We start from the raw sequence: 23,101 nt of genomic DNA on the forward strand, positions 1-23,101 counted from the left end.
AATACTAAGTAAACTACAAATAACTGTAACTATAACAATAACAAGAGAAGCTAGGGACGTGGAGGTCAGCTATGCCACGCTCCACAGTTCCAACAACCGACACGGCGGTAAGAAGGAACTGAGGAGCGGGCGGGCCGGCAGGGGTATATATCACCCGCCATGGCGGCGCCACTCTAGGGGGCGAACTGCCGGCCCACTGGAGTTGCTAGGGTAAAAGTTCTCCGACGAACGTGCACGCGCGGTGCATACACCTACTGGAATGGATATGAGCAAGCACTCGAAGAAGAACTCATTATTAGAACGTATCTTCACCTTAACCATCTTTTTTTAAAGACAAGAAAAAGCTCCACTGCAGAGTGCCTTGCAAGCACAATCTTTCAAGGTATCAAAGGTAAAATCCACTTGCTCTCACTTTTGGCCAAAACTCAAAGGTTCCTGTGAAGGGATATATTTCTCCCCAATTACTCTTTAGATAAAACAGATGATGAAGGCAGAAAGCCATTTTTCAAGGATATCTAGTTAAGAACCTGGTGTGTGATTACTCGTATATTCATTGCATTTGCAAAACATAATTTTTATCAGTGGGTCCCTGAAAGAGCACAAAGCACTTATGGCAGCCAAAAGGTGCAGTAGTTTACACAAAGTGACATTACAATCAGCTTTCATTTTTGTTTACACAACACTGGATCTGTTAATAATGATAAACCACTGATATTCTGTGAAAAAAGCATCTTCTCATTCTCTCTCTGCTAGCCAGGCACTTCTCTCTCCTAGCCAGGCACTTCTCTCTCTTCTTTTCTCCTGTCAGCATGGTGGTAAAGTAAAACTTTTTGGTATCATGATGTGTGTACCCCATCATACAGGACAGCCAGAATGCCTTGTTTTGTATGGAAAATAATGGTTTTCTAAAAACAGGAGGCTTCTCCAATATAAAATGAGAATTTAGGACCTTGCCTACACATTGAAGTTGCACTGGTTTAACAAAAATAATTATTAAACTAATTTTAGTTAAATCAATTCAAAACCTTGTATGAACATAGTTCCTCTGTTTTAAAACGGTTTAGCTTGCACCTGTAAATTTACCAATGCAAACTAAACCAACATATACCAAGGCTTACATAAAATTAAGTATGTCCACAAAGGGTTTTCCAGCAGTTTAAATCAGTTCTTTAAAAAAAACAAAACACAAAAACAAAAAAACACCTTTATTTAAACTGGTGTAACCCTTCTGCCCCTCTGAGTTGGCAGCAACAAGGGCCGAGTTCAGTATCCAGGGGTTCCATTTCAATAACACAATACAAAACCGGCTCGAGCCCCCACCCCGTGACCTGGGACAATTTACATACCACCCACCGGGGCGCTTCTAGGAGGCAATACTTCCCCACTCGCAAGCACGGAGTCCGAGTGTAGCAAAATCCTTTTACTAAAGGAGGGAAACAATGCAGCATTACGTTTGGGAAACACCACAAACAGGATTATAAAACAAACCATGAGCAAAAGACCCACCTCCAAGTACGTTTGGCAATGTCCTTTTCCCCTCAGGATCTTAAGTCCAAATCACCCCAAAGTCCAACAACCCAAAAGTCTCTGTCCCTGGTCAGTGCCATCCCAGTGTTCAAAAGTTCATCTGCAGAGTTTTACCCGCCCCCCTCCCAGCCTGGGTGGAATTGGGGGGGGTACACAGGGTGTTAAGGGGCACCTTACGTGAGCAAGGCCAATTGCCCCACCTCTCCGTGGAGGTCTGCTGCAGACTTCACCACTCTGCTCCACAAGCCGCTCCGCTCCTCCAGCCGTCCCTGCAAACTGCTCCGTTCCGCTCACTGTTCCGTGGGCTGATCTGACCGTCCCACAAGCTGCTCTGCTCCACCAGCCATCCCATGAACCACTCCAGCTGTCCCCACAAACTGCTCATCTCCACTCCGCTGCGCTGGCTCGCTGCTCCAACTGTCCTGCAAACTGCTCTGCCAGCTGCTTAGTAGTATATCTTCAGGCTCCCCCACTAGTTAACACAGCACTCAGTGATCTCAGCTCAGTAGTTTTAGCTCTTTTAGTGATTTCAGCTTTTAGTGATTTCAGCTTGTAGTAGGGGAGCCCCAGTGCTGGTGCACTATTGGCCCAAAGTGAATTCAGCTCAGCAGTCTCTAGCTAGACTCCTAATAGAATGAAAATTAGCTCTGCTATTCAACAGTGGAGAGAGAAAAGGAGGTGCAGTAGATGTGCTAGGCCCTCCAGGGGGGCCCATACCATCAGGTACACACACCTGTACTGGGTTTTGGCACCCATGTCCCTTGTCTAGTGAGTGCTATTTACTTGATGGTGAGATTCTCTGTCATAAGGCAGTTTCATAGTTCCTCATTCACATAATGAGGGTGACAACACTTTATTCCTCCTACTCCAATATCAAAGAAATTGGGGATCCCACAGCTGTCAAAGTAACCATTTTAGGCTGCCGTGGGCTATGCTAGGCGGGGTGGGCGTGCCTATGCAAACACAATCAGTCCCTGAAACTCTTTTCCACACTCACCATAATTCACCACCAGATGTCAGGGTAGAGCTCATCCTGACTGCTTACACTGGTATAATTTTTTGTGTTGGCCTATGTCTCAGAGCTTGGGAATTAACTGAAGGAAAAGGTCCTATAAATCCATGGGCTTCTAAACTGGCCTCTAAACCAAACACAAGCCTGTTTGGTTTTAAGACACATTGGCCCTTACAACCAGAGTGCCTTTGTGGGGCCAGAAGTGGTGGTGGTGGTGGTGTTCACCCTCCTCCTTTGTAAGGGAGATCCTAATCAATAAATGGGACTGATCCACCTGGTACAAGTGTTGTCCCTAAAGAGTTTTATGGTGTGAAGGCCAGTGCTTTTCCAACTTTGCCCTGTGCTGCCGCCACTAAAAGCTGTGGATGGCGTCTGATGAATCTCTATCACCTAACCCAAATCCTCCTCTCCTTTCTTCCCTCCCACTATGAACTGCAGTGCTCGGCAGCAATATCCTCCCTCCTCGCCATTCTGGGAGTAGCACTGTCTTATGCCATGATTGCACATGTGTTCCTGGATCCCTTCTGCTCAGGCCACCCTGTCCTTCCCTGGCAAGAAGCAGCCACTGCTCAGCTAAACACCTGGGTTCCTTGCTCGGGGGTGAGTGGCAGCTTTTCCTCCTCACATACTACAAGTGTACTTCCCCTCTATAAACTTATCAAGCTCAGTCATGAAGCCAGTTAGGTTTTTTGCGCCCACTGCTCCTCGTGGAAGGCCGTTCCTCTAAGATTTCTAACCATCAGTCTAATTTCAAGCCTAAACATGTTGATGGCCAGTTTATATACAATGTGGACACATGAACAAATCGGGTTTAACTTAAATAACTCCTCTCCTTTTCTGGTATTTACCCTTCTGATGTATTTATATAGAGCAATCATATCCTCCCTCAGCCTTCTTTTGATTAGGCTAAACAAGAAGCTTGACAACAGTATTGAGCCAAACGGAGGACTGACAGATTACAGAGCCTAGAAGACGCTGTGAGACCCTACTGCAAGAGGATGAAATAGCATGGGATTTTTGGCATGAAATTTTTGTCCCAGACACCAAAAATAAAAATAATGTACCAGAAAAGTGGTTTAACTAGGCCACAACATTAGTAAATTTAAAACATTCCAAAAACTATCCAGCAATAACTCATCCAGTGCAATGTGGTCATCCTTACATAATCCATATCAACCAAGAAAAGGCTGCCCTTAGCCCAAACCCTATCCAAATCTTTAACCAGGTTGCAACACCAATGCCGTGATGCTACTGGCTTCCCTTCATACAAGGATTAAGGGTATAGAGAAAAGGAGATGGTCCATCTCTATGCTAGACAATATGAGCCTCAACCCCATCACCCACATTGTTGAAGGTATGCCTTCAGATAATCCCACTTCCAGTTAATCAGGGAACTGAATCTGTTGTAATAACTGAGACCTAGCAGGTCCATTTGTGAGCTCAACTGTGGAAAAGCAGGTGAGAGTTTATAAAGTGTTACAGTCACCTAAAATAACAAATGCTGACAGGAAAGGGTACAGACAGAAAGAGACTGAATTAGTCCAGAAACAAGGACTACGGATACAGCCAACTGACGTGTTGAATCAGAAAGCTTGTATCTTCCACAAACAGAAGCCAGCCCAATAAAAGATATTACCTCACTCAGTCTCTCTGATATCCTGGGACCAAACGGCTAATGACAACATGGCAAACAAAACCGGGGTGTCAAAAATTAGGCCTAATTAGCTAATAGAATAATAATTCATCTCCCACTTTTGGGCTCCTTAAAAAGGAATATTTGAGGGGAGGGAACAAATGGGGAACAGATTCCTGGGGGAAAGGCAGACAGGCCTCTGCTAGAAACTATCCTTTGTTCATGAGCCCTGAAGTTCAACATATTGAAATGTCAGGCCATCACCGCTGCACCAATGAAGACACAAGCCTAATTATTCTGTCTTCCCTTCCTTCCTGTATTCCTTTCTGTCCCTCCTATTTCTCCTCTCCTCTCTCTTTCTCAGCTTTTTATCTGACCCTGAGACCAAATGCAGCACACAGCATCACTACAACGAAGTCTAGTGTCCCAAAGTGTTTATAATCTAATCTATCCTCCCTAACCTGCCCAGGCAGTTAAGAGGAAAGCAAAACAAAACAAAACAAAACAAAACCATCAGCCAGCTGGTCCAGGCCAATCTGGCAATGAGGGAAAAATTAATTCCAAGCCTCAAAAAGTCAACTAGCACAATGCCTTCAGCAAGGTCCAAAATCCTGATCCTGCTCTAATTCTAAGGAATGGAAGGAGGGAGCTGTTGTTCCTGGGTGCAAAATAGTGTCCTGGGCACAGGAAAGGGCTTATAAGCCTTCTCATTCAGTGCACAGGGGCCAATGGGCTTCTACTGCATCCTTCAGTCCAGTGTATCAGCTGGGAAGATATTCGTCCCCCAGCTGTCCTATCTTCAAGATCACAAGGAAGCTGATGTCCCATGATGCTGGGCATGGGGAGGGGGATAATTAAAGGAGCACCGTGGCTTTCTTTCCCCCACTGACCCAGACAAAGCCATCCTCGTCGCAACTAGAGTGCTTATTGTGAACCCCGTGCTGCACAAGGGAAGCACTACTGCTATACTTATTGTATGTAATAAATTAGACCATAAGTGGAGGGATGTTGTTTGAACCGAACAGATCTGTACATGCATTCAGCAGGTATTCAAGAAGTGCAAAAATTAAGTGGCAGATGTGATCTCTTGGGCTAAGCCAACCCTGTCACACTTATCTATAGTGTGACAGACCCAGGCCAGTGGGGTACAGGAGGCTGGGAGAGGACAAATATACTGGTCACTGGCTGAGTAGTTTTCTGTTCCCTGAGTGACCAGAGCAGGGGCTGCACTAGAGTAATCAGGAACCTGCTAGAACCAATTAAGACAGACAGGCTGATTAGAACACCTGCAGCCAATCAAGGCAGGCTAATCAAGGCACCTGGGTTTAAAAAGGAGCTCACTCCAGTCAGGTGGGGAGGAGCCAGAGGAGAGGAAGTGCGTGTGAGGAGCTGGGAGCAAGAGGCACAAGGAGCTGAGAGTGAGAGGGTGTGCTGCTGGAGGACTACAGAGTACAAGCGTTATCAGACACCAGGAGGAAGGTCCTGTGGTGAGGATTAAGAAGGTGTTTGGAGGAGGCCATGGGGAAGTAGCACAAGGAGTTGTAGCTGTCATGCAGCTGTTACAAGAGGCACTATAGACAGCTGCAATCCACAGGGCCCTGGGCTGGAACCTGGAGTAGAGGATGGGCCCGGGTTCCCCCCAAATCTCCCAACTCCTGATCAGACACAGGAGGAGTTGACCTGGACTGTGGGGAAGATCACTGAGGTGAGCAAATCTGCCAATAAGCGCAGGACCCACCAAGGTAGAGGGGGAACTTTGTCACAATAGTTATCAAGGTTTTGGTTGAGTTCTCCATCACAGTTTATTGAAATGAGATCTCATAATATTTATTTACAGATACAGGATTCAGGTGGATCCTTACCCTCTGCTGCCTCCCCTCCCCATTTATTTAGGAAGTTTATTGGATTCCTCTTCATACATTTGACAAATTTAATATGGACTTCTTTCTAACTGGGCAATTTTTCTGGGCATGTAGCCAGTCCCACCCCCTTTTTTCTTATAACTCCAAAGCTCCTTTGCTGAAGTCTTAAAAGAAGGGTGTGACCTTAAGTATCTTTGTATCACAGCCTTCACACGGTTCTAATAATCTTTGTACATAATATAACTTGTGAGGGATCATTTAAAAACTAATAACTCATTTAACATCAATATTCTTGTGTGCAGTATGACCAAGTTATGTATTAAGAGTTATGGATGTATGCTGGAATTATTATCAAAGTGTGTTAAATCCAAATATGTCAGGAGGAGATGGTAAACAGGTCTGCCCTAGGTAAAGGAATGATTATTTGCTTCTCTGCCCAGCCTGATTATCAGGCAGAGACAATGAAGGTCCAATTTTACATATCAGATAAACAAAGCTATCAAGCAAACAAGTGGGGGAGGAGACAGCATGGCCTCGACACCCAGGAGGAGAGAGGAGTTTATTTTTAAGGAGTTTTATCTGGGTTTACTTTTCAAAGAATACATTGCAAAGGCTTACTGGTCTATAAAGGGGAAGGGGGCTGAACCTCACGTGATAAGCAACTGAAACAACTGATTGTATTCAATATTACTATATTATAAAAGTATATAGAGTGAGGTCTTCTCTGAAAGCTAATGACACACTGGTGATTAATATGGTGAAATGTATAGATTAATACTATATGAGGAAATATAGATACTTAATGATATTAGGCTTTAAAGTCTGTGGCCAAACACGGAGAAACAGGTTCCCTCCCAGACAGGAGAAAAAGCAGCTTTTTATCTGTCTCTTATGTAAATTGAGCATGGTGAAATCAAAACAATGAAAGGCCTATTTACATACAGGAGGATAGGAAGCCAACAGGAAGGGAAAAGACTATATGAGGTCATCCTGTCTCTTGAACTAAAGTAACTGAACTTTGAAAGATACAAGAAAAGACAGAAACATCTTTGACATCCATCATTAGAAAGACAAAAAGAGGCCAGAGCTCTTTGAAGCTGAGAAAGATGGGGCCTTTAACCAAGAGCCCGCGGAAGTCACTGGAAACCGAATACAGGTGAGAAACCTGCTTAGAAAAGATCTTTCATCTAGAAAGAAAAGGAAAGCCACACCTTGTACTTCCATGAAAGGTCCTAACTAAGGGAAAGCCAGCCATGCGTGGGAAACAGAATGACTGGTGAGAAACCATTTTGATCTAGTACAGTACAGGCTTTGGTCAAGTTTTAGATGCATGTTTTCACTTTTATTTGCTTATAACCCTTTCTAACTCTCTCTCTCATACTTTAATTCAGTTAAAAGCCTATCTTCTTTTGTCAATAATCTTGTTTTACTGTTAGTATAAACCAATTCAGTACTGTGTTTAAATGGAAAGGTGTACCCCAGTTAAGGTTATAAGCTGTGATGTGCTTCTGTGTCTTTGGAGGAACAAATGAACCTTATGATTTCTCTTAACTGTTCAGGAGAAGAATAGACATTAAAGATAACGTAGTTTTGGGAAAATTCAGGACTGGGAGTGTGCTGGGGTTGTAATTCAGGCTTGCTGGTTGTAATAACTAAGGCTGACAACGGGTTGGTGGAATCAGAATTGCTGGACCAGAGCTGCCAGTGTACACGGACACTCAAGACGTGGCCTGCAGGCTTATTGCTGGCTGAACATTCCAGGCAGGAAGTTACAGTAGCAAAGCTTTGTGGGGCACTCAGGGTTATAGGGTAAGAGATGACACAACCCCTCACTGGTCTGGACTGCACCCTGAACACGGTGACAGAGGGATTTAGATGCGCGTCTCCACTGTCTTTAAATTTTCAAACTAAATACTGTACCTATGGGTCAGAGGGGAGAGGTTTAAGCTAACTGTAAGCCATTTTAAGCAGTCCCCTATGTTTCCTCTAAATCATCCTGAGAAAAGTAACATCACTGAAATACTTGGTCCTGTGACAGAAAAGATATGAACAACAAAACTTAGGGCATTACTATTTAGACTCCTGCCCAAAAAAGGTATGATGAATCAAAGTCTTATCAATGTAAATATACCTAGCCTTGTCCGAAACGAGGGCCTTGCACAGAAAAATGCAGGTTTTGTTCCCTCAACATTTCCCTTCAGTCACCATAGAGCAGATAGAAAGTATTCACTGTGCAGGGTTACGGATAGAATAATATACTGCTGTGTTTTTAATAATTTTGGAAGATATTAGGAATAAAACCACAGAGAGTGCCAACATGTCTGGGGAACATAGGGGTTGTCTAGACAGAGCAACAATGCTGTGATAAATGAAGGGTGGTAGCTCCCTTTTATGGACACCCAGTCAGACATTTAGCTACAAAATCCCTGTTAGTAGCTGTTCTCTACTTGCTTTACCTATAAAGGATTAAAAAAGCCAATAGATAAAAGGAAGGTAGTGGGCACTTGACCAAAAGGCCCAACGGGAGGGCTAGAACTTTTTAAAATTGGGGAAAAAAATTCCCTTTGTCTGTCTGTTGTTCTCCAGAGAGAGGGGACAGCAGAGACAGGGCTGGAGCTATGCTGTAAAAAGCTGTGGGCCAGGTATGAAAAATCACCAGATCATATTTAGAAACTATTCATTTGAAACCCGCAGATACGTAAGTATATCAGGAAATGTCTAGGAAGACGCAATTAGGTTTCTCTCTTTTATTTCTTTGTGGCTTGTGGACTCCTCTGTGCTAACCCCCAAATGCTTTTGTTTTGCATGTAACCATTAAGCTGGACCTCAAGAAAACCATTCCTGATGCTTAATTATTATATTTGCTCTTTTTAAAACTAGCAATAGCCTAAGTTCCAGATGTATTTTCTTTCAATAAAATTTACCTTTTTGAAAAACAGGATTGGGTTTTTGTGTCCTAAGAGGTTTGTGCATTCTCCTGTTCTGTTCATTTGCTCTGAAGCATCTAGCATTGGTCACTTTAAGAAGATACTGGGCTAATTTGACCATTGGTCTGATCCAGTATGGTCATTCCTATGTTTGTGCATATCTTATTTAATTAGCTCGTGGCAACAGCTGATTTCCTTTGTTTTCTCTCTCAGCTCTTTCCCCGCGGAGGGAGGGGTGAAAGGGCTTGACAGTACCCCACAGGGAGGAATTCCCAAGTGTGCTTTCCTGGGTCGTCAGCCAGCACGAAGTATTTTCTCTCTGCTTTCTTGGAGATGGGGGCTAAGGAAGCTGGGGTTTGCCACAGGGTAGTCAAGATATTGGCTACCCCCTGGTGGAGAGGCAGGGCGACCCAGCCAGGTGCCTAGGACAAGAGCACATTAAAAAGAGAGTCAGATGGCTCCTCCATCTCCTCAGCCCAGAGCTGGAAACTGGATGCCACCCACTTAAGGAGCTCCTGGTGAGCCCTGAAGTCCTCCTGTGGGACAGGGTGGCAGTGCCGTTATGGCCTCCTCCAGTGTCGGTGAGGGGACCGCCACGGTGCCTAGGGCATCGGTGGGTACCGGTGAGTCGATGCCCAGGTCTGAGTCCGGGTGCAGTGCCGTCAGCTTGAGACCCATTGACTTTTCCCTCTGCCGAGGAGGGGAGGCCAAAGGAGCCTGGGACACTCCAGCCACCAAGCAACATCTCGCCTGGCCAGGCATCTGAGGCCACGGTGCTCATTGACACCACTGCCCCTGCTATGGTGTTCCATGCCACTGACTGACTTGGGGGCCAGGTGGCACAGTTTGTTCTTGCTGAGCCACACAACTTGGAGATGGGTGGCTGGGTGCCAATGCTGAGGACACTGTCGACTGTAGGGTACCAGAGGAACAGTGAGAGCGACGATGCCTACGACGGTGCCGTCCATGTGACTGGGACCTCGACAATGAAGACTGGTACCCATCCGAGGTGCTGCTCCTGTACTCGCCCCAGCGGCCGGAGCTATGACACTTCGGTGCCGGAGAATCTCAAGAGGAGTCCCCCATGCGATGTCTGGTAGAGTGGGAACTCAAATCGGAGCATCTACATTGGCATCAGCTCTGGTAGCTGTCTGGCGTTTTCCTCAACCACTGGGAGCCCTCCAGCTCGAATGATATTGCAGGCAGGACTGAATCTCCATTAGACGAAACTTAAAGAAGATAAAGACCTGGAGTCACTCCCATTTATGTCCAGGCGCCCCCGCCTGACATCACCGAGGCCGGCCAAGAGCACCCATGTCTACCCAGGCGCCCCAACCGACCTCACCAAAGTTGACCAGGAGCAACCAGGAGACAGCAGCAGATAGTGCAATATGGCTGCTAACCATCTTCGCTAACTTGCAACAACAAGGAGCTGCTGCTGTGTAATAATGCAGTACTGCATCTGTCAGTAGCACCCAGGAGACTTACAGTGACAGTGAGCTGAGCAGGCTCCATGCTTGCCATAGTTTGTCGTCTGCACGGGTAACCCAGGAGAAAAGGCGAGAGAGGATTTTTTGCCATTGCTTTCACAGAAGGAGGGAGGGGGGCCTGACAACGTACCCAGAACTACCCGCGACAACATTTTTGCCCCATCGGGCACTGGGAGCTCAACCCAGAATTCCAATGGGGGGTGGAGAGTGCGGGAACTGTGGGATAGCTACCACAGTGCAACGCTCCAAACGTCGACGCTAGCCTCGGTACTGTGGATGCACACCGCCAACTTAATGCACTTAGTGGGGACACACACAATCGACTGTATCAAATCGATCTCTAAAAAATTGACTTCTATTAAATCGACCTAATTTCAAATTGTAGACATATCCTATGAGAAGTAACTTACTGACCTTTTATTAGGAATAAACATGCTACATTGCCAGCGGCTGCAAATCTGCAGCACCTCAGGAACTCTCCAGTCAGAGGCCATTAGACCAATTATTAAAGCTTACCAGGTGCTGTAAATGAGATAGAATGCTGTTTTCATTCACTTGCATAGACTTTTTTTTTTTTTGTGGAGGGGGAGAGGTAAGTTTAATTCAAATTGTTGATCTTCCCTAATTAAGTAGTGAACAAAACAAAAGTATATTCCTTTGTCAATTTACTGTGTGACAGCAACTTGCATTATGATTTTAAATCTTTCATATACAATGTTATTTTTATGTTTATAGTTAATGTCAGCTGCTACTCTGAGGGCAGTCTGCATACTTAATCCTCACTCAAACTCTCAAAACTTATTTTTATGTTCTGCAGCCACATAATGCATTTTTTCTCCAAGTATATTTTTGTTTCTGGAACATGGCTGTAAGGCAAACAACATCTAATGATTTATGAAATAGTTCTATTTTATTTAACCACAGACCAATGGCAGAAGATTCAAGTTTCTCAGACACTAAAAATTTACCTGAATTTTACATTTATTCTTTTCTTAAAACGTATTACCAGATTCTTTATTAGACAAAAACATATCTTCTTCTATTCTTACAGACACTCTTAATCAACAATAATTTATGTTAAGAGTATCCAAATGATTTCCCTCCAAAACAGAAAAATGTATCTTGCTTACCAAAAATGTCATCTCTTCAAGTATCACAGTCCACAGATCCATGATAACAGGTCTTCAGCTTGCATGGCACAAGGGAGGCACAAGCAGATCTGTCATCCTTGGCAGGAAAGGAAAGCCACTCCAATCTGAACAGCCTGCCAATTTGAGATGATTTCCACAGCCAGAAAAATACCACTGACCAAAACTAATGATTACACATTACACGAGCTACAATATATGTATCTAAAATCCCACTGCAGCGCATATAGGAGTACAAACTAATGTAATTAGTCAACAGATCCTAGGCCCTACATGGGTTAGATCTGTGGGCCATGCTATTTGAAGAACGGAAAATTTCTGGTAAACCAGAAACAAATTTTTCCTATTCTCCGTCACATCAAGGTCCACAGGTAAGAAAAGGTACAGAGAAGGGCAACAAAAATTCTTACGAGCATGGAATCTTCCATATGAGGAGAGATTAAAAACACTGGGACTCTTCGGCTTAAAAAAAGACACAACTAAGGGGAGATATGATAGAGATCTATAAAATCATGAATGGTGTTGAGAAAGTAAGTGTTATTTACCCTTTCACATAACACAAGAACTAGGGGTCACCCAATGAAATTAATAGACAGCACGTTTAAATCAAACATAAGGAAGTACTTCTTCATACAACCCACGGGCAACATGTGGAACTGGTTGCCAGAGCATGTAGAGAACCAGCATGGCTTCTCCTGTCTCTGTTCCAGCTTTGGCAAGGGAGAACAAGGAGACCCTTGCATCGAATATAATGATTTTAATAGCTTAGTACCTCCTTATAGAGGAAGCATAAATTGCTGCTCTGACATTTGATGAAAGGCATAAAACAGGCTTTACAATACCAGGGCTTCCTTCATGGCTTGACCACCATCATGTCACATCTCCAAGATATCAATATGTCGTCTTCTTTCTTCTCGTGCACAATACTGATTTCTACTCTTTAGATGTTAATGGAAATCCAAGACACTTAACATAAGTGTGTCCAAAAGGTAACACCTTATTTTCCTCTCCCATGTTCTTAGAACTCTTCAATGGTTACTTGTGTATGTCAGAATCCAGTACAAAGTATTTTACCCTAGTTCCAAGTCTTCCAATGAACTACTGCAAATACAATTACCAAACAGAACTTCTACTGTATTCTCCATGTTCCTTTCTATTTACCATCCTCATCTCTCCAGAGTAGTAGGAAGTTTCTTTTACAGATTGCTCCCACATGAAGTAACTTCCCTGCACACAGCCAATTCCCTAACTTTTCAAACCAAATATCAAGAGGCATTTTTTCTGCAACATATAACTTCTTAACCCTCTCTTTAATGTAACAATGAAATGCTACTCTCTGATCCTTCTACTGTTCCCATAGTCATTCTTTCTGAAACTTGGCCACAGGATCTCTCTTCACTGCTCTCCTACCTGAGCTACAGATGCTATATGATATACTGTATTCTATATAAATTCCTATTAGTATGCGTTAACTAATAGACTGTGTACTGTATCAGACCATACCAGTTTTCTTTTCTAACAGGATAGTTTGACAAGTATTACAATAACTGAACTTTATAATTTGTGGATCTATATGACTGTTAACAATGTGGGCCATCTCAAAATGTCCTGTTGCGACCAAGTGCGGTACTACAGGTGTACCTTGCCTATGGGTGTCAGTAAGTTCACATTCACAGACTGATGCAATGAGGAGCCAAAACAAACAAATTAAAATAAATGTGTCTCCTTTAATAAACCAGCATCAAAGGCGTACTTGGAATAATAAGGGTCCTAAACTCAGTACCCTGGTTCAGAGATCCCAAACTTAAGTCCAAAAACAAGGCCTCTGAGCCTGGTTGGGCTACTGTTCCAGAACTGGAGAGAGTTCATCACACCTTGCAACCTGGATGGCTTTTAGTCCCTTCTTTCCTGTTCACCTTCCTGTTTCTGTTCAAACAGGCCAAGCCTTAGGGCTGACCAGACAACCTCCTTAAATATACCCAGGCTGTTTTGGCTGAGAGTTCCTGGTTGTCTCGTAAAAAGGCAGAACACTCCTTCACAAAGGATGTAGAATATGGATGAGATTTAAAAAAAAATGCCTAATAAGATTTGGGAATCTAACTCCTGTATGGTCCTTTGAAAATTCTTTCCAAACTCTAATTCTTATAGATCTACAAATTACAAGGCTTAGTTATCATATTATTTTTCAGGTTAACTTGCAATAGGATTTGGGTGTCTAACTCCCTTAGGCTCTTTTGAAAACCCCAGTCTTTGTCCACATAATATCTTTATTCAGTTTAGTCCCTCAAGTACTTCCATTTTTGTGGCAAACATATAGGCCATATGTCTTCATTTGTAAACACCTTTCTATTATCCCTACCTTCTGGGGATGAACTGAATCTAAAAGGTTACCTTTTAAACAAGTTCTATAAAAAAATAGAAATCAAGATAGCTCCATTTTATCCACTGGATGCATATTTCACAGCCTTGCTAATACATGTAAATTGTTTGATTGCTTGGAACTACTGATTACCTGATTATCTAAGAAACTAATCCTTTAGCTTGATTTTGTGCCATTTGACAGTCTGGATAATTTTCTAATTACTTTGAATTTTAAAGTGATTTTATAGATATTACTGGGGAAAGGTGGGAGTGTCTTCCTATAGGTAACGTTTTATCACAAATGTACATCTTATGACAGTCACTTGTCTAATTTGTTGTTGTTCATTACCTGTAACCTTAACTAAGAAACTTGAATTAGAAAAGCCTCAAAACCTAGATAAAACTTTAGTGGTATTTCCAAAGGTGTTGTTTAGAGTTTGACTTCAGCCACAGTGGAACAACGCTGACCCACGGCATCAAACTTTTAGGTTTGACAGTGAATTTCTAAATTACAGATATAAAGTGTAATGTAGTAGGTATTTATTAATATGCTAAGAGTTAACATTTTAAATTGAGTGATAATGTATGTCCTTCCCTGTTTACATAAACATACTACCAAGGGATCTACAATATTTTAATACAGTCAATATATTTAATGTAAGTAAATATATAATTATGTGCAAAGAATTAAATACATTTATAGTGATTTAAATACTGTAGGTATAACATGCTGAAGAGAGACTCACTTGCTACAGAAAAGTTGTTGAGGGGATATGGTAGATCCACATCTTGGGGCTTCTCCTTATACCCTATGAAAGAACCATCTGTCTTCAACAGGAAGTATCTTGGCCGCCAATTTTTGATATATTCTCCTATATGAGAAAAATATGCATTAATACTAAAGAAAAAAAGGACTGATATGGGATGTTACAGTGCTGTATCCGTGCCCAACATTAACAATGTCAGAATTTGCTTGAACAATTTTCTTCATTTAAAAGAGAAATATGTCACACTTTTATAATTAATTACACCTTATGTCTCCAGAGATTCATTCAACAATACACGCAGAGTTGTGGGCAAAGAGAAACCTTACACATAGATCACATACATTATTTTAAAAACACTGACATCCCCTAGATACTGTTCCCAAAGTGAAATGAACAATAAAGAAACAGCATGCGCTGTTTATTACATTGTGGTAAAATCCAAGGCAAAGAAGGTAAAAATGGACCTTCTCTCTTGTAAGAATTGTTGATTACAAATTAGCTTCCCAAAACTTATCTACCATGAAAAGACACAATGCAAAATCCAGTGTAAGAATAAAACAGAGGTTCATAAAATTGTCCAATTACATATATGGACAGAGGAAAGTACATATACTGTATAAAATCTTATTGAGATCAAAGAGCTGTTAAAAATTGCTTTTATATTTAACACATGCTTTGAAAAGATAATCAAATGCAGTTTAAAAGGAACTGGACAGATGCACTGGTTACTAGAAGTGCTGTAAACCACAAGCCCTCAGCCACTAAATCATATTACCACCTTCTTCCACTGATGTGTGCTGAACATTTTCCACAAAGAATGTAAATCAATCTCAAGATCTCCCTATTAACCAGCTAAATGTGCACCTGATATAGCCAGAGAAGTAAGCAAAATCTAACACATACAGTTGTGATAGTAAAGGAGACAATCTATCAACAAGAAGTAAATCCATTTTTTCATAATGCAAGTTCAAGAACTTCACTAACTATTGAAATGGTAGCCTGCTCCTTCACAGAAGTGTGGATAAGAAAATAGTGAAACTAGTATGCCAAGCAGAAGATGATGTGGAATTAACTTCTATCTTCTGAAAAATTACTAATGCAAGCTATTTACATGCATTACTAGATTAAAATATGGAAAACCAATCTTCTCCAATAAATCAAAATGGTCTGAATCAAGAACTCTGAAATCAGAAAAGTGACTGGTTTCAAAACTTTTTATGATGAATTTTGGAGAAATGTTTTATCTAGATAATTTATGCAGTGATATTTCAGGAATAAAGGCAATGTCTTCAGCCAAATAATTCACAAATCTGCTGTAGCAATCAACCAGTAATGATGTATTGTCTACTATGAACAAAACCTCCCGCAACACTTCTATATCTGGGTCTTTAAAGGGTTTTGTGAATACACTTGTATATTATATGTAACATGGGAATTGATTTAAGTGCTAAACAGCATGATTTTGCCTTAAGTTTCAGCCCCAATACAGTAGCCCACAATGATAGCCAGATGCAGAACATGTCGTTCCATAAGGAATATACAATACAGCACAACTTCTCAGGTCTCTTGCACCATGGATGTCTTTCTTTAAAATACATTAACTCTGCCTGGTTCCTACAGATGAATCATACCCAAACTTGCTTTTTCAGGATATTACTTCCCCCACAAAAAGAAGTTAATATAATTTTTGCACACAGATACATTGAAGGGTGTGCCTTCTCTTGGAATGATCATTATTGCTCTAACAAAACTGGCCTGGATAAAGGCTATTGAAAATGGAGTGGGTTTAGGTGAATATATTTATGAGTAGGTTTTTGTTTATATTGTAATTCTTAATGTATGGATACTATGCCCAGAAAAATGGATGGATGCCCACACTTGCACTTCAGAAATCTGAAGAATAAAACAAACAACATACCGGTTAACATTTCACTTAATTGCTGAAATAGCTTAATAGTTATCAAGATATACTCATTTTCCTCTGCTTAATTTATAAAATGCTCCCTTATAAAAATTATTATGCTCCCTTCTGCATAATCCAATTTTTTAAAGATTAAAAACAGTTTTCAGTCTAGGTTTCTTAAAAGAGATCAGTGTTCACATGAAGCCGAAATTATCACCATAAGAAACACTCATATACTACTACAAGACAAACCCAAGAAAGAAACCAACAGGACTCCACTGGCCATCACATACAGCCCCCAGCTAAAACCCCTCCAACGCATCATCAGGGATCTACAACCCATCCTGGACAATGATCCCACACTTTCACAGGTCTTGGGTGGCAGGCCAATCCTTGCCCACAGACAACCTGCCAACCTGAAACGTATTCTCACCAGCAACTGCACACCGTACCATAGTAACTCTAGCTCAGGAACCAATCCATGCAACAAACCTCGATGCCAACTCTGCCCACATATCTACACCAGCGACACCATCATAGGACCTAACCAGATCAGCCATACCATCACTGGTTCATTCACCTGCACGTCCACCAATGTAATATACGCCATCATATGCCAGCAATGCCCCTCTGCTATGTACATCGGCCAAACTGGACAGTCACTACGGAAAAGGATAAATGGACACAAATCAGATATCAGGAATGGCAATATACAAAAACCTGTAGGAGAGCACTTCAACCTCCCTGGCCACACTATAGCAGACCTTAAGGTGGCCATCCTGCAGCAAAAAAACTTCAGGACCAGACTTCAAAGAGAAACTGCTGAGCTTCAGTTCATCTGCAAATTTGACACCATCAGCTCTGGACTAAACAAAGACTGTGAATGGCTTGCCAGTTACAGAACCAGTTTCTCCTCCCTTGGTTTTCACACCTCTACTGCTAGAACAGGGCCCCATCCTCCCTGATTGAACTAACCTCGTTATCTCTAGCTTGCTTGCTAGCATATATATACCTACCCTTGGAAATTTCCACTACCTGCGTCTGACGAAGTGGGGTATTCACCCACGAAAGCTCACGCTCCAAAACGTCTGTTAGTCTATAAGGTGCCACAGGATTCTCTGCTGCTTTTACTCATATACTACATATCTCAGGGATATCTGGAAAGGAGGCCAACTCTCTGACTTCCAAATGATCTATCTGCATTCCAACTTTAAGTTTTTATATTTTTCAGCAATAAAAATATGTGCATATGTAAACATCATTTAAAGTCTGTTATATTTCTAAAGAAGCAGCTAATATTAAATTTGAAGTCATAGTAAGAATATACTTTTCAGAATGGAACATATGTTTACCAAGTACCTTAAACAAAAAAGAACTGCAAAAGACTTACCGGTACATTTGAAAGTTTGTATATTCAAATGTTAAGATTAGAGTAAAGGATTTTGTGAGAAAAGAGAAGTCCACATGGGCTAACCAGCAGAAAAGATGGCCTGACAATTTAATGAATTACAGCCTTTGAGGTTGTTAAAATAGCAGTATTTTTCCTATAGAGAACTATTCAGTTTGTACCCAGCTTCCTGCTGGGTTAATGTAAGCTAAATTATTATTTTGCTTAAATTTATGCCCTTCTAAATTGAAAAACATGTTCTCCTAGAATCTGCTTACTAGACTTGGAAGAGATATCTAATTTTACACATTGCACTGAAGTAAACCAAAGTTATTCATGCATCTTTTTAACTCTGGTCAAAGTATTTAAAGTTATTACAGAATAATGGCACTTTCACATACAAGGAAAATTCTGTAACCTAGGAGTCAGCTTCAGCTTCTTCGCTGCTCTAGCAATATTTACCAGGGTGTTCCCCAAAATTGGGAATTGATGTGGCAACAGAAATTCTGATTCACATGAAAATAAAAGTCTGGATCTTTGACAAAGGCAAAAAAAAAAAAAAGCTGAGGTAACTATACAAGGAATATGGTAATATTGAGTACGTCAACATTGGAATAGAAGACTGCTGTATAGACATTTGGGCTCAGGCTGTGGGATCCAAGGGTTCAGGCTGCAGCCTGAGCCTGAATGTCTGCACAGCGATTTTACAGCCCCGCAGCCCAAGTCCTGTGAGCTGAGACAGGCTAACCCGCAGGTGTTTAATTGCTGCCTTCACTACCACAGGGTCATGAGAATGAAGATCTGAATTGCTCTTCACCTGACATTCTTTGGTTGTTATTGCTACCCAATGTACAGTAACTCCTCACTTAAGTCGTCCCGGTTAACATTGTTTCCTTGTTACATTGCAGATCAATTAGGGAACATGCTCATTTAAAGTTGTCCAATGCTCCACTCTTACATTGTTTGTCTGCCTGCTTTCTCCACAGCTGGCAGCCTCCGCCCCATAGCGCCTCTGGTCCCCGCCAGCAGACCCCACAGATCAGCACCTTCCCAATTTTCCCCCCTCCCCACCTGTGGCAATCAGCTGGCTTGCAGCATTTCGGAGGCAGAGGGGAGGAGCGAGGACTCGGTGCACAGGTTTCCCCTCCTTCCCGAACGCCGCAAGCCAGCTAATTGTCCCGGGCAGGAGGGAAGGGAGGGAAAGCCTGCATGCAGAGTCCTCGCTCCTCCCCTATCCTTCCTGCCCCCTAAACACCACAAGCTAGCTGATTGCCCCAGGCAGCAGGGAGGAGCGAGGACTCTGTATGCCCCCCACACACACCTACTGCCGGCAGCAATCAGCTGGCTTGCAGCATTTAGAAGGGAGGGGAGGGAAGGGGGAGGACTGAGAATGCAGCATGAGAAGTAAAGGGGGAGGAAGTGGGGGAAGAAGAGGCAGGTCAAAGATGGGGCTTAGATGAAAGGGGGGAGTGGGCGGGCTGAGCGTTGAGCCTGCCCCTGGTGCTTGCTGAGTAGGGGAAGCTGCCACTGCTGTGCAATATGCTTCTCCTAGCCTACAGCACCTTCAGCCTCCTTGCCTGCCTCATCTCCAGTGCCAGTGGGCTGTGCCTCTCTAGGGTAAGGAAGGGGCACCTCTCAACTATAGTACTGTACAGTATGTTTGTAAACACACAGCATATGCACACTACTCCCCCCCTCCCCCCGCAGCATACTATTAAATTGCTTGTTTAAAATGTATATAATGCCTTTTGTCTGGCAAAAAAAAATTTCCCTCAAACCTAACTCCCCACCACCACCACCACCTACATTAATTCTTATGGGGAAATTGGATTCGCTTAACATCATTTCACTTAAAATCGCATTTTTCAGGAACATAACTACAACATTAAGTGAGGAGTTACTGTATTAAGTGCAACCCCAATGAAAGGGGTTTTATACGGCCATTTCTTATGCAAGCAGATAGCAACAGTGACTTGCCTTCAGATTTTTTATTCTGATAAGGAGTTTGTTGTAGTGATGTAATGCTTGTAATTTTGATACTTTGGTGAGAGGAGATCTCTGTGGAACCAGAAAAAAGTCTTCAGTTTGCTCACGCGCATATAAAATGAATCTCTTAAAGTCAGTTACGTCTTTAAATTTATCTCAGGTCTCTAACTAGTCTTCAAACACAGACTTCACCTAACACGTTATTGTTCCTTTTACTATTAACAACCATTTGTAATCTTAAGAAAATGAGAATTCAGCACTCCTTCTGAGAATTATTAATTCAAAAATACCCAACCAATTTCACTGCTGAAGAATCACAGTAATTATTAAGACAAATTGGTCATTTTTGCAATAGATAATTTAACCTGTTTTATTTAACAGAGTTTGATACTATTGAATATAAAAAGGACTTCTGGAGATGTCAGGAAAACATTTTTAAGATACAGAGCTGACAGGCAATGGAAGGAAGGCTTTGAGTTCAATAACTTGCTTCTCAGAAAGGAGCAACAGCTGCCACACAGACACAAGTGAGATTAAAAAAAAACAAAAAACAGCAAGCAGAAAACACCAGAAATCTGCCTCAAATATTTCCTTATCAATTTACCAAAATGGTTTTAAAAGAACGAACATTGTTGGGTGAACGATTGTTTGAGATTTTTTGTTTGTTTGGCAGGGTACTGGGAAAGGATGAGAGGAGGGAAAAAATGGTTTGTTTTTTTTATTTTTAAGGGAGAAGTGTACAGGTTTTCTATTTTAAAATAGACTACAATCTCTCTCATGTCCAGATAAACAAATAGAGGGACAAAAACAACAATGTACCCTTAGAGCAAAGACTAGAAAAATGGGGCAAACAAAAACTGTTCAAAAGAAACCAGGCTAAACCACATTACTATACAAGTTATTAAAACGAAGCAAGATCATGAGTGATGCCAAGGTCAAGCAAGACATCAAAAATACTTTTTGTTTTTAAATTGAATTTACTTACCTTGGCCCTCTGAGGGCAGTGTTACCTAACACATCATAAGAAGCATCAGAAGTGACTTTTTACCTAAGATGACAGTTATTAAATTTACAGTGGTTTTATTTAATATTTACCCTTTGTGATTTATTAACATATGGAAATTGCAATGTAATCAGAAGCAACTGTAAAAAAATTGAGATTAAAAGAAATGAAAAGCATATCTACCCTTAGCATCAAGTATATGCTGTTTAATATAATGGAGCATTATAGATGCATGCACACACAAAAATTTACTTTAAGGAGAGCCAAATTTTGGCAATAAATGTTTAGATCCTATCCTTTGTCTTTTATATAGTAAGGCAACCCATATTTGAATAAAAATGCATGTTTCCAAGAAGCCACTGATAATACTAAATGACATTTTGAATATATCTATATAAAGACTTGAAAAATTCAATTGTCTATTCACCAATGGTAAGTGGGAAGAGGATATATGCCTACAATTTATGCAGTACTTAAGCCTTCTTTAAGAAGTTTCTAGCCTGGGAGTGAAGATAAATGACAACAATGTAAACTGAGGCAATGTTGCTTTTCTGAGGCTACAGACAGTTCCAGTCCACCTAATGTTCCTCCAATCTTAAAGTACCATCACAGTGTAATTAACAAGACTGATCAATTTTACCACTGCTGTTCAGAACCCTATGGGCAGAAACTGTCAAGAACTTTGAGAGAGATCTTCAGTCTCTTTGCAGCAACCAGGAGGCACAAAAGGGAGGAGAAGGCAGAAATCATCTTCTTTCCAACAGGACATGGTCAGAGATCAAAATTAAGGGGTTGACTGAGTCACCCAGGAAAATCCCGTAACAGCACTCCAGTTGATGTTGCAGCACATTTCCCAGGAGCTGGAGGTGAGTAGGAGAGCTGGGTTTCTTACCAGGGCATTGTTCCTCCTGGATCTCGCTAATGGGGTCTGATACCTTCATCTTTTGTACATACCTCTAGCTAGATTTCCTCCCACCCCATTTATGTAGTAGGAGACTATATAGGATCTGCAGGATGCCAGACATCTTTGAAACAAAAGTGGGAGTGTAAGCAGCGGTAGGACCTTCCTACGCCAGGACATTTCACCAACCTATGGCCAGCCAGAGTAAGATAGGAGCCAAATGGCTTCTTACTCCCTATGGCAATTATTTAAACCTTTGCCTTTCCTGGGCTTCTTGAGCCTCTTGCTCTATTTTAGCTAGAAAGATTAATCCTTCAACTGGTAGAAAACTGGTAGATTTTCCAATCTCTTTTGCAGACTCCCAAGCCAGTCAATCACTCTTCAAAACAATAAAGAGAGGCTATTTACGTTACAGTAACTGGAGTTCTTTGAGATGTGTGGTCCCTGCGTGTATACCATTGTGGGTTAGCATGCACTCTGTATGCCTGAAAACGGAAGATTATTCATTAGCAGTGTGCATGGGTCTGTGCCTGCATCTCCTTTTGCTTTGGATCAAGAGCATAAGGGGCAACACAGATCAACAGCCTCTCCAGTCCCTTCTCTAACACAAGTCACCTTAGGAAAGGATCTGAAGCAGAGGGGAAGGAGGGTGGTATACGAATAGGACCACCTATTTTGAAGAACTCCAGTTTTTGTGAAGTACTTACTTACTTTGAGCAATGCTTTCTATGCGCATTCTATGTGGGTGTCTCACAAGCTTTACTCACTGAGGAAGATAGTACAAGGAACCACTAGGGTTGCCAATGTTCTGATTTCTGAAAATCAGACACCTCGCACGCCCCATCTCTCTTCTTCCCCTGAGGTTCCATCCCTGCCCCCAAGTGCCTGCCCCCTGCTCACTCCTCGCTTGTTCCTCATCGCTCACAGCTTTCCCTGACTCCTCATTGCAAAGTCTGCCAAGCTCTCTGCTGCTTTAATGTGCATCCCTCCACACTTGAATTGCGACATAAGAATGACGGAGAAACAAATTCAGGCCTGGCATTAACAGAGTATCCATCCCTAGGCATTAACAGTCTTAGGCCCTCTTCTTATCACAGGTCTGAATTTGGACTCTTTGCTTTAAGTGGAGGCCTAACAAGCAGATTCTCGTCCCACCAGCACCTTTCTAAACCCTGGGCAACTCCAGCATGAGCA

General features: G+C 42.0%; 1 protein-coding gene across 3 annotated transcripts in view; it reads right to left on the reverse strand.

Moving 5' to 3' along the window:
* Window positions 1-23,101, reverse strand: part of AKT3 (AKT serine/threonine kinase 3) — a 297,009-nt gene that overhangs the window by 139,907 nt on the left and 134,001 nt on the right. For 2 of the 3 annotated variants that reach the window (XM_032801103.2, XM_032801111.2), the window contains exon 3: window positions 14,707-14,832. In XM_032801103.2, the coding sequence (XP_032656994.1) occupies window positions 14,707-14,832 (126 nt within the window). Of the gene's footprint in view, window positions 1-11,581; window positions 11,794-14,706; window positions 14,833-23,101 lie in introns of those variants that run through there. The other variant, XM_032801112.2, reaches the window with a different exon arrangement.

The sequence above is a fragment of the Chelonoidis abingdonii genome, chromosome 3, assembly GCF_003597395.2.
Source record: "Chelonoidis abingdonii isolate Lonesome George chromosome 3, CheloAbing_2.0, whole genome shotgun sequence".
In the NCBI taxonomy this organism is placed as follows: domain Eukaryota; kingdom Metazoa; phylum Chordata; order Testudines; family Testudinidae; genus Chelonoidis; species Chelonoidis abingdonii.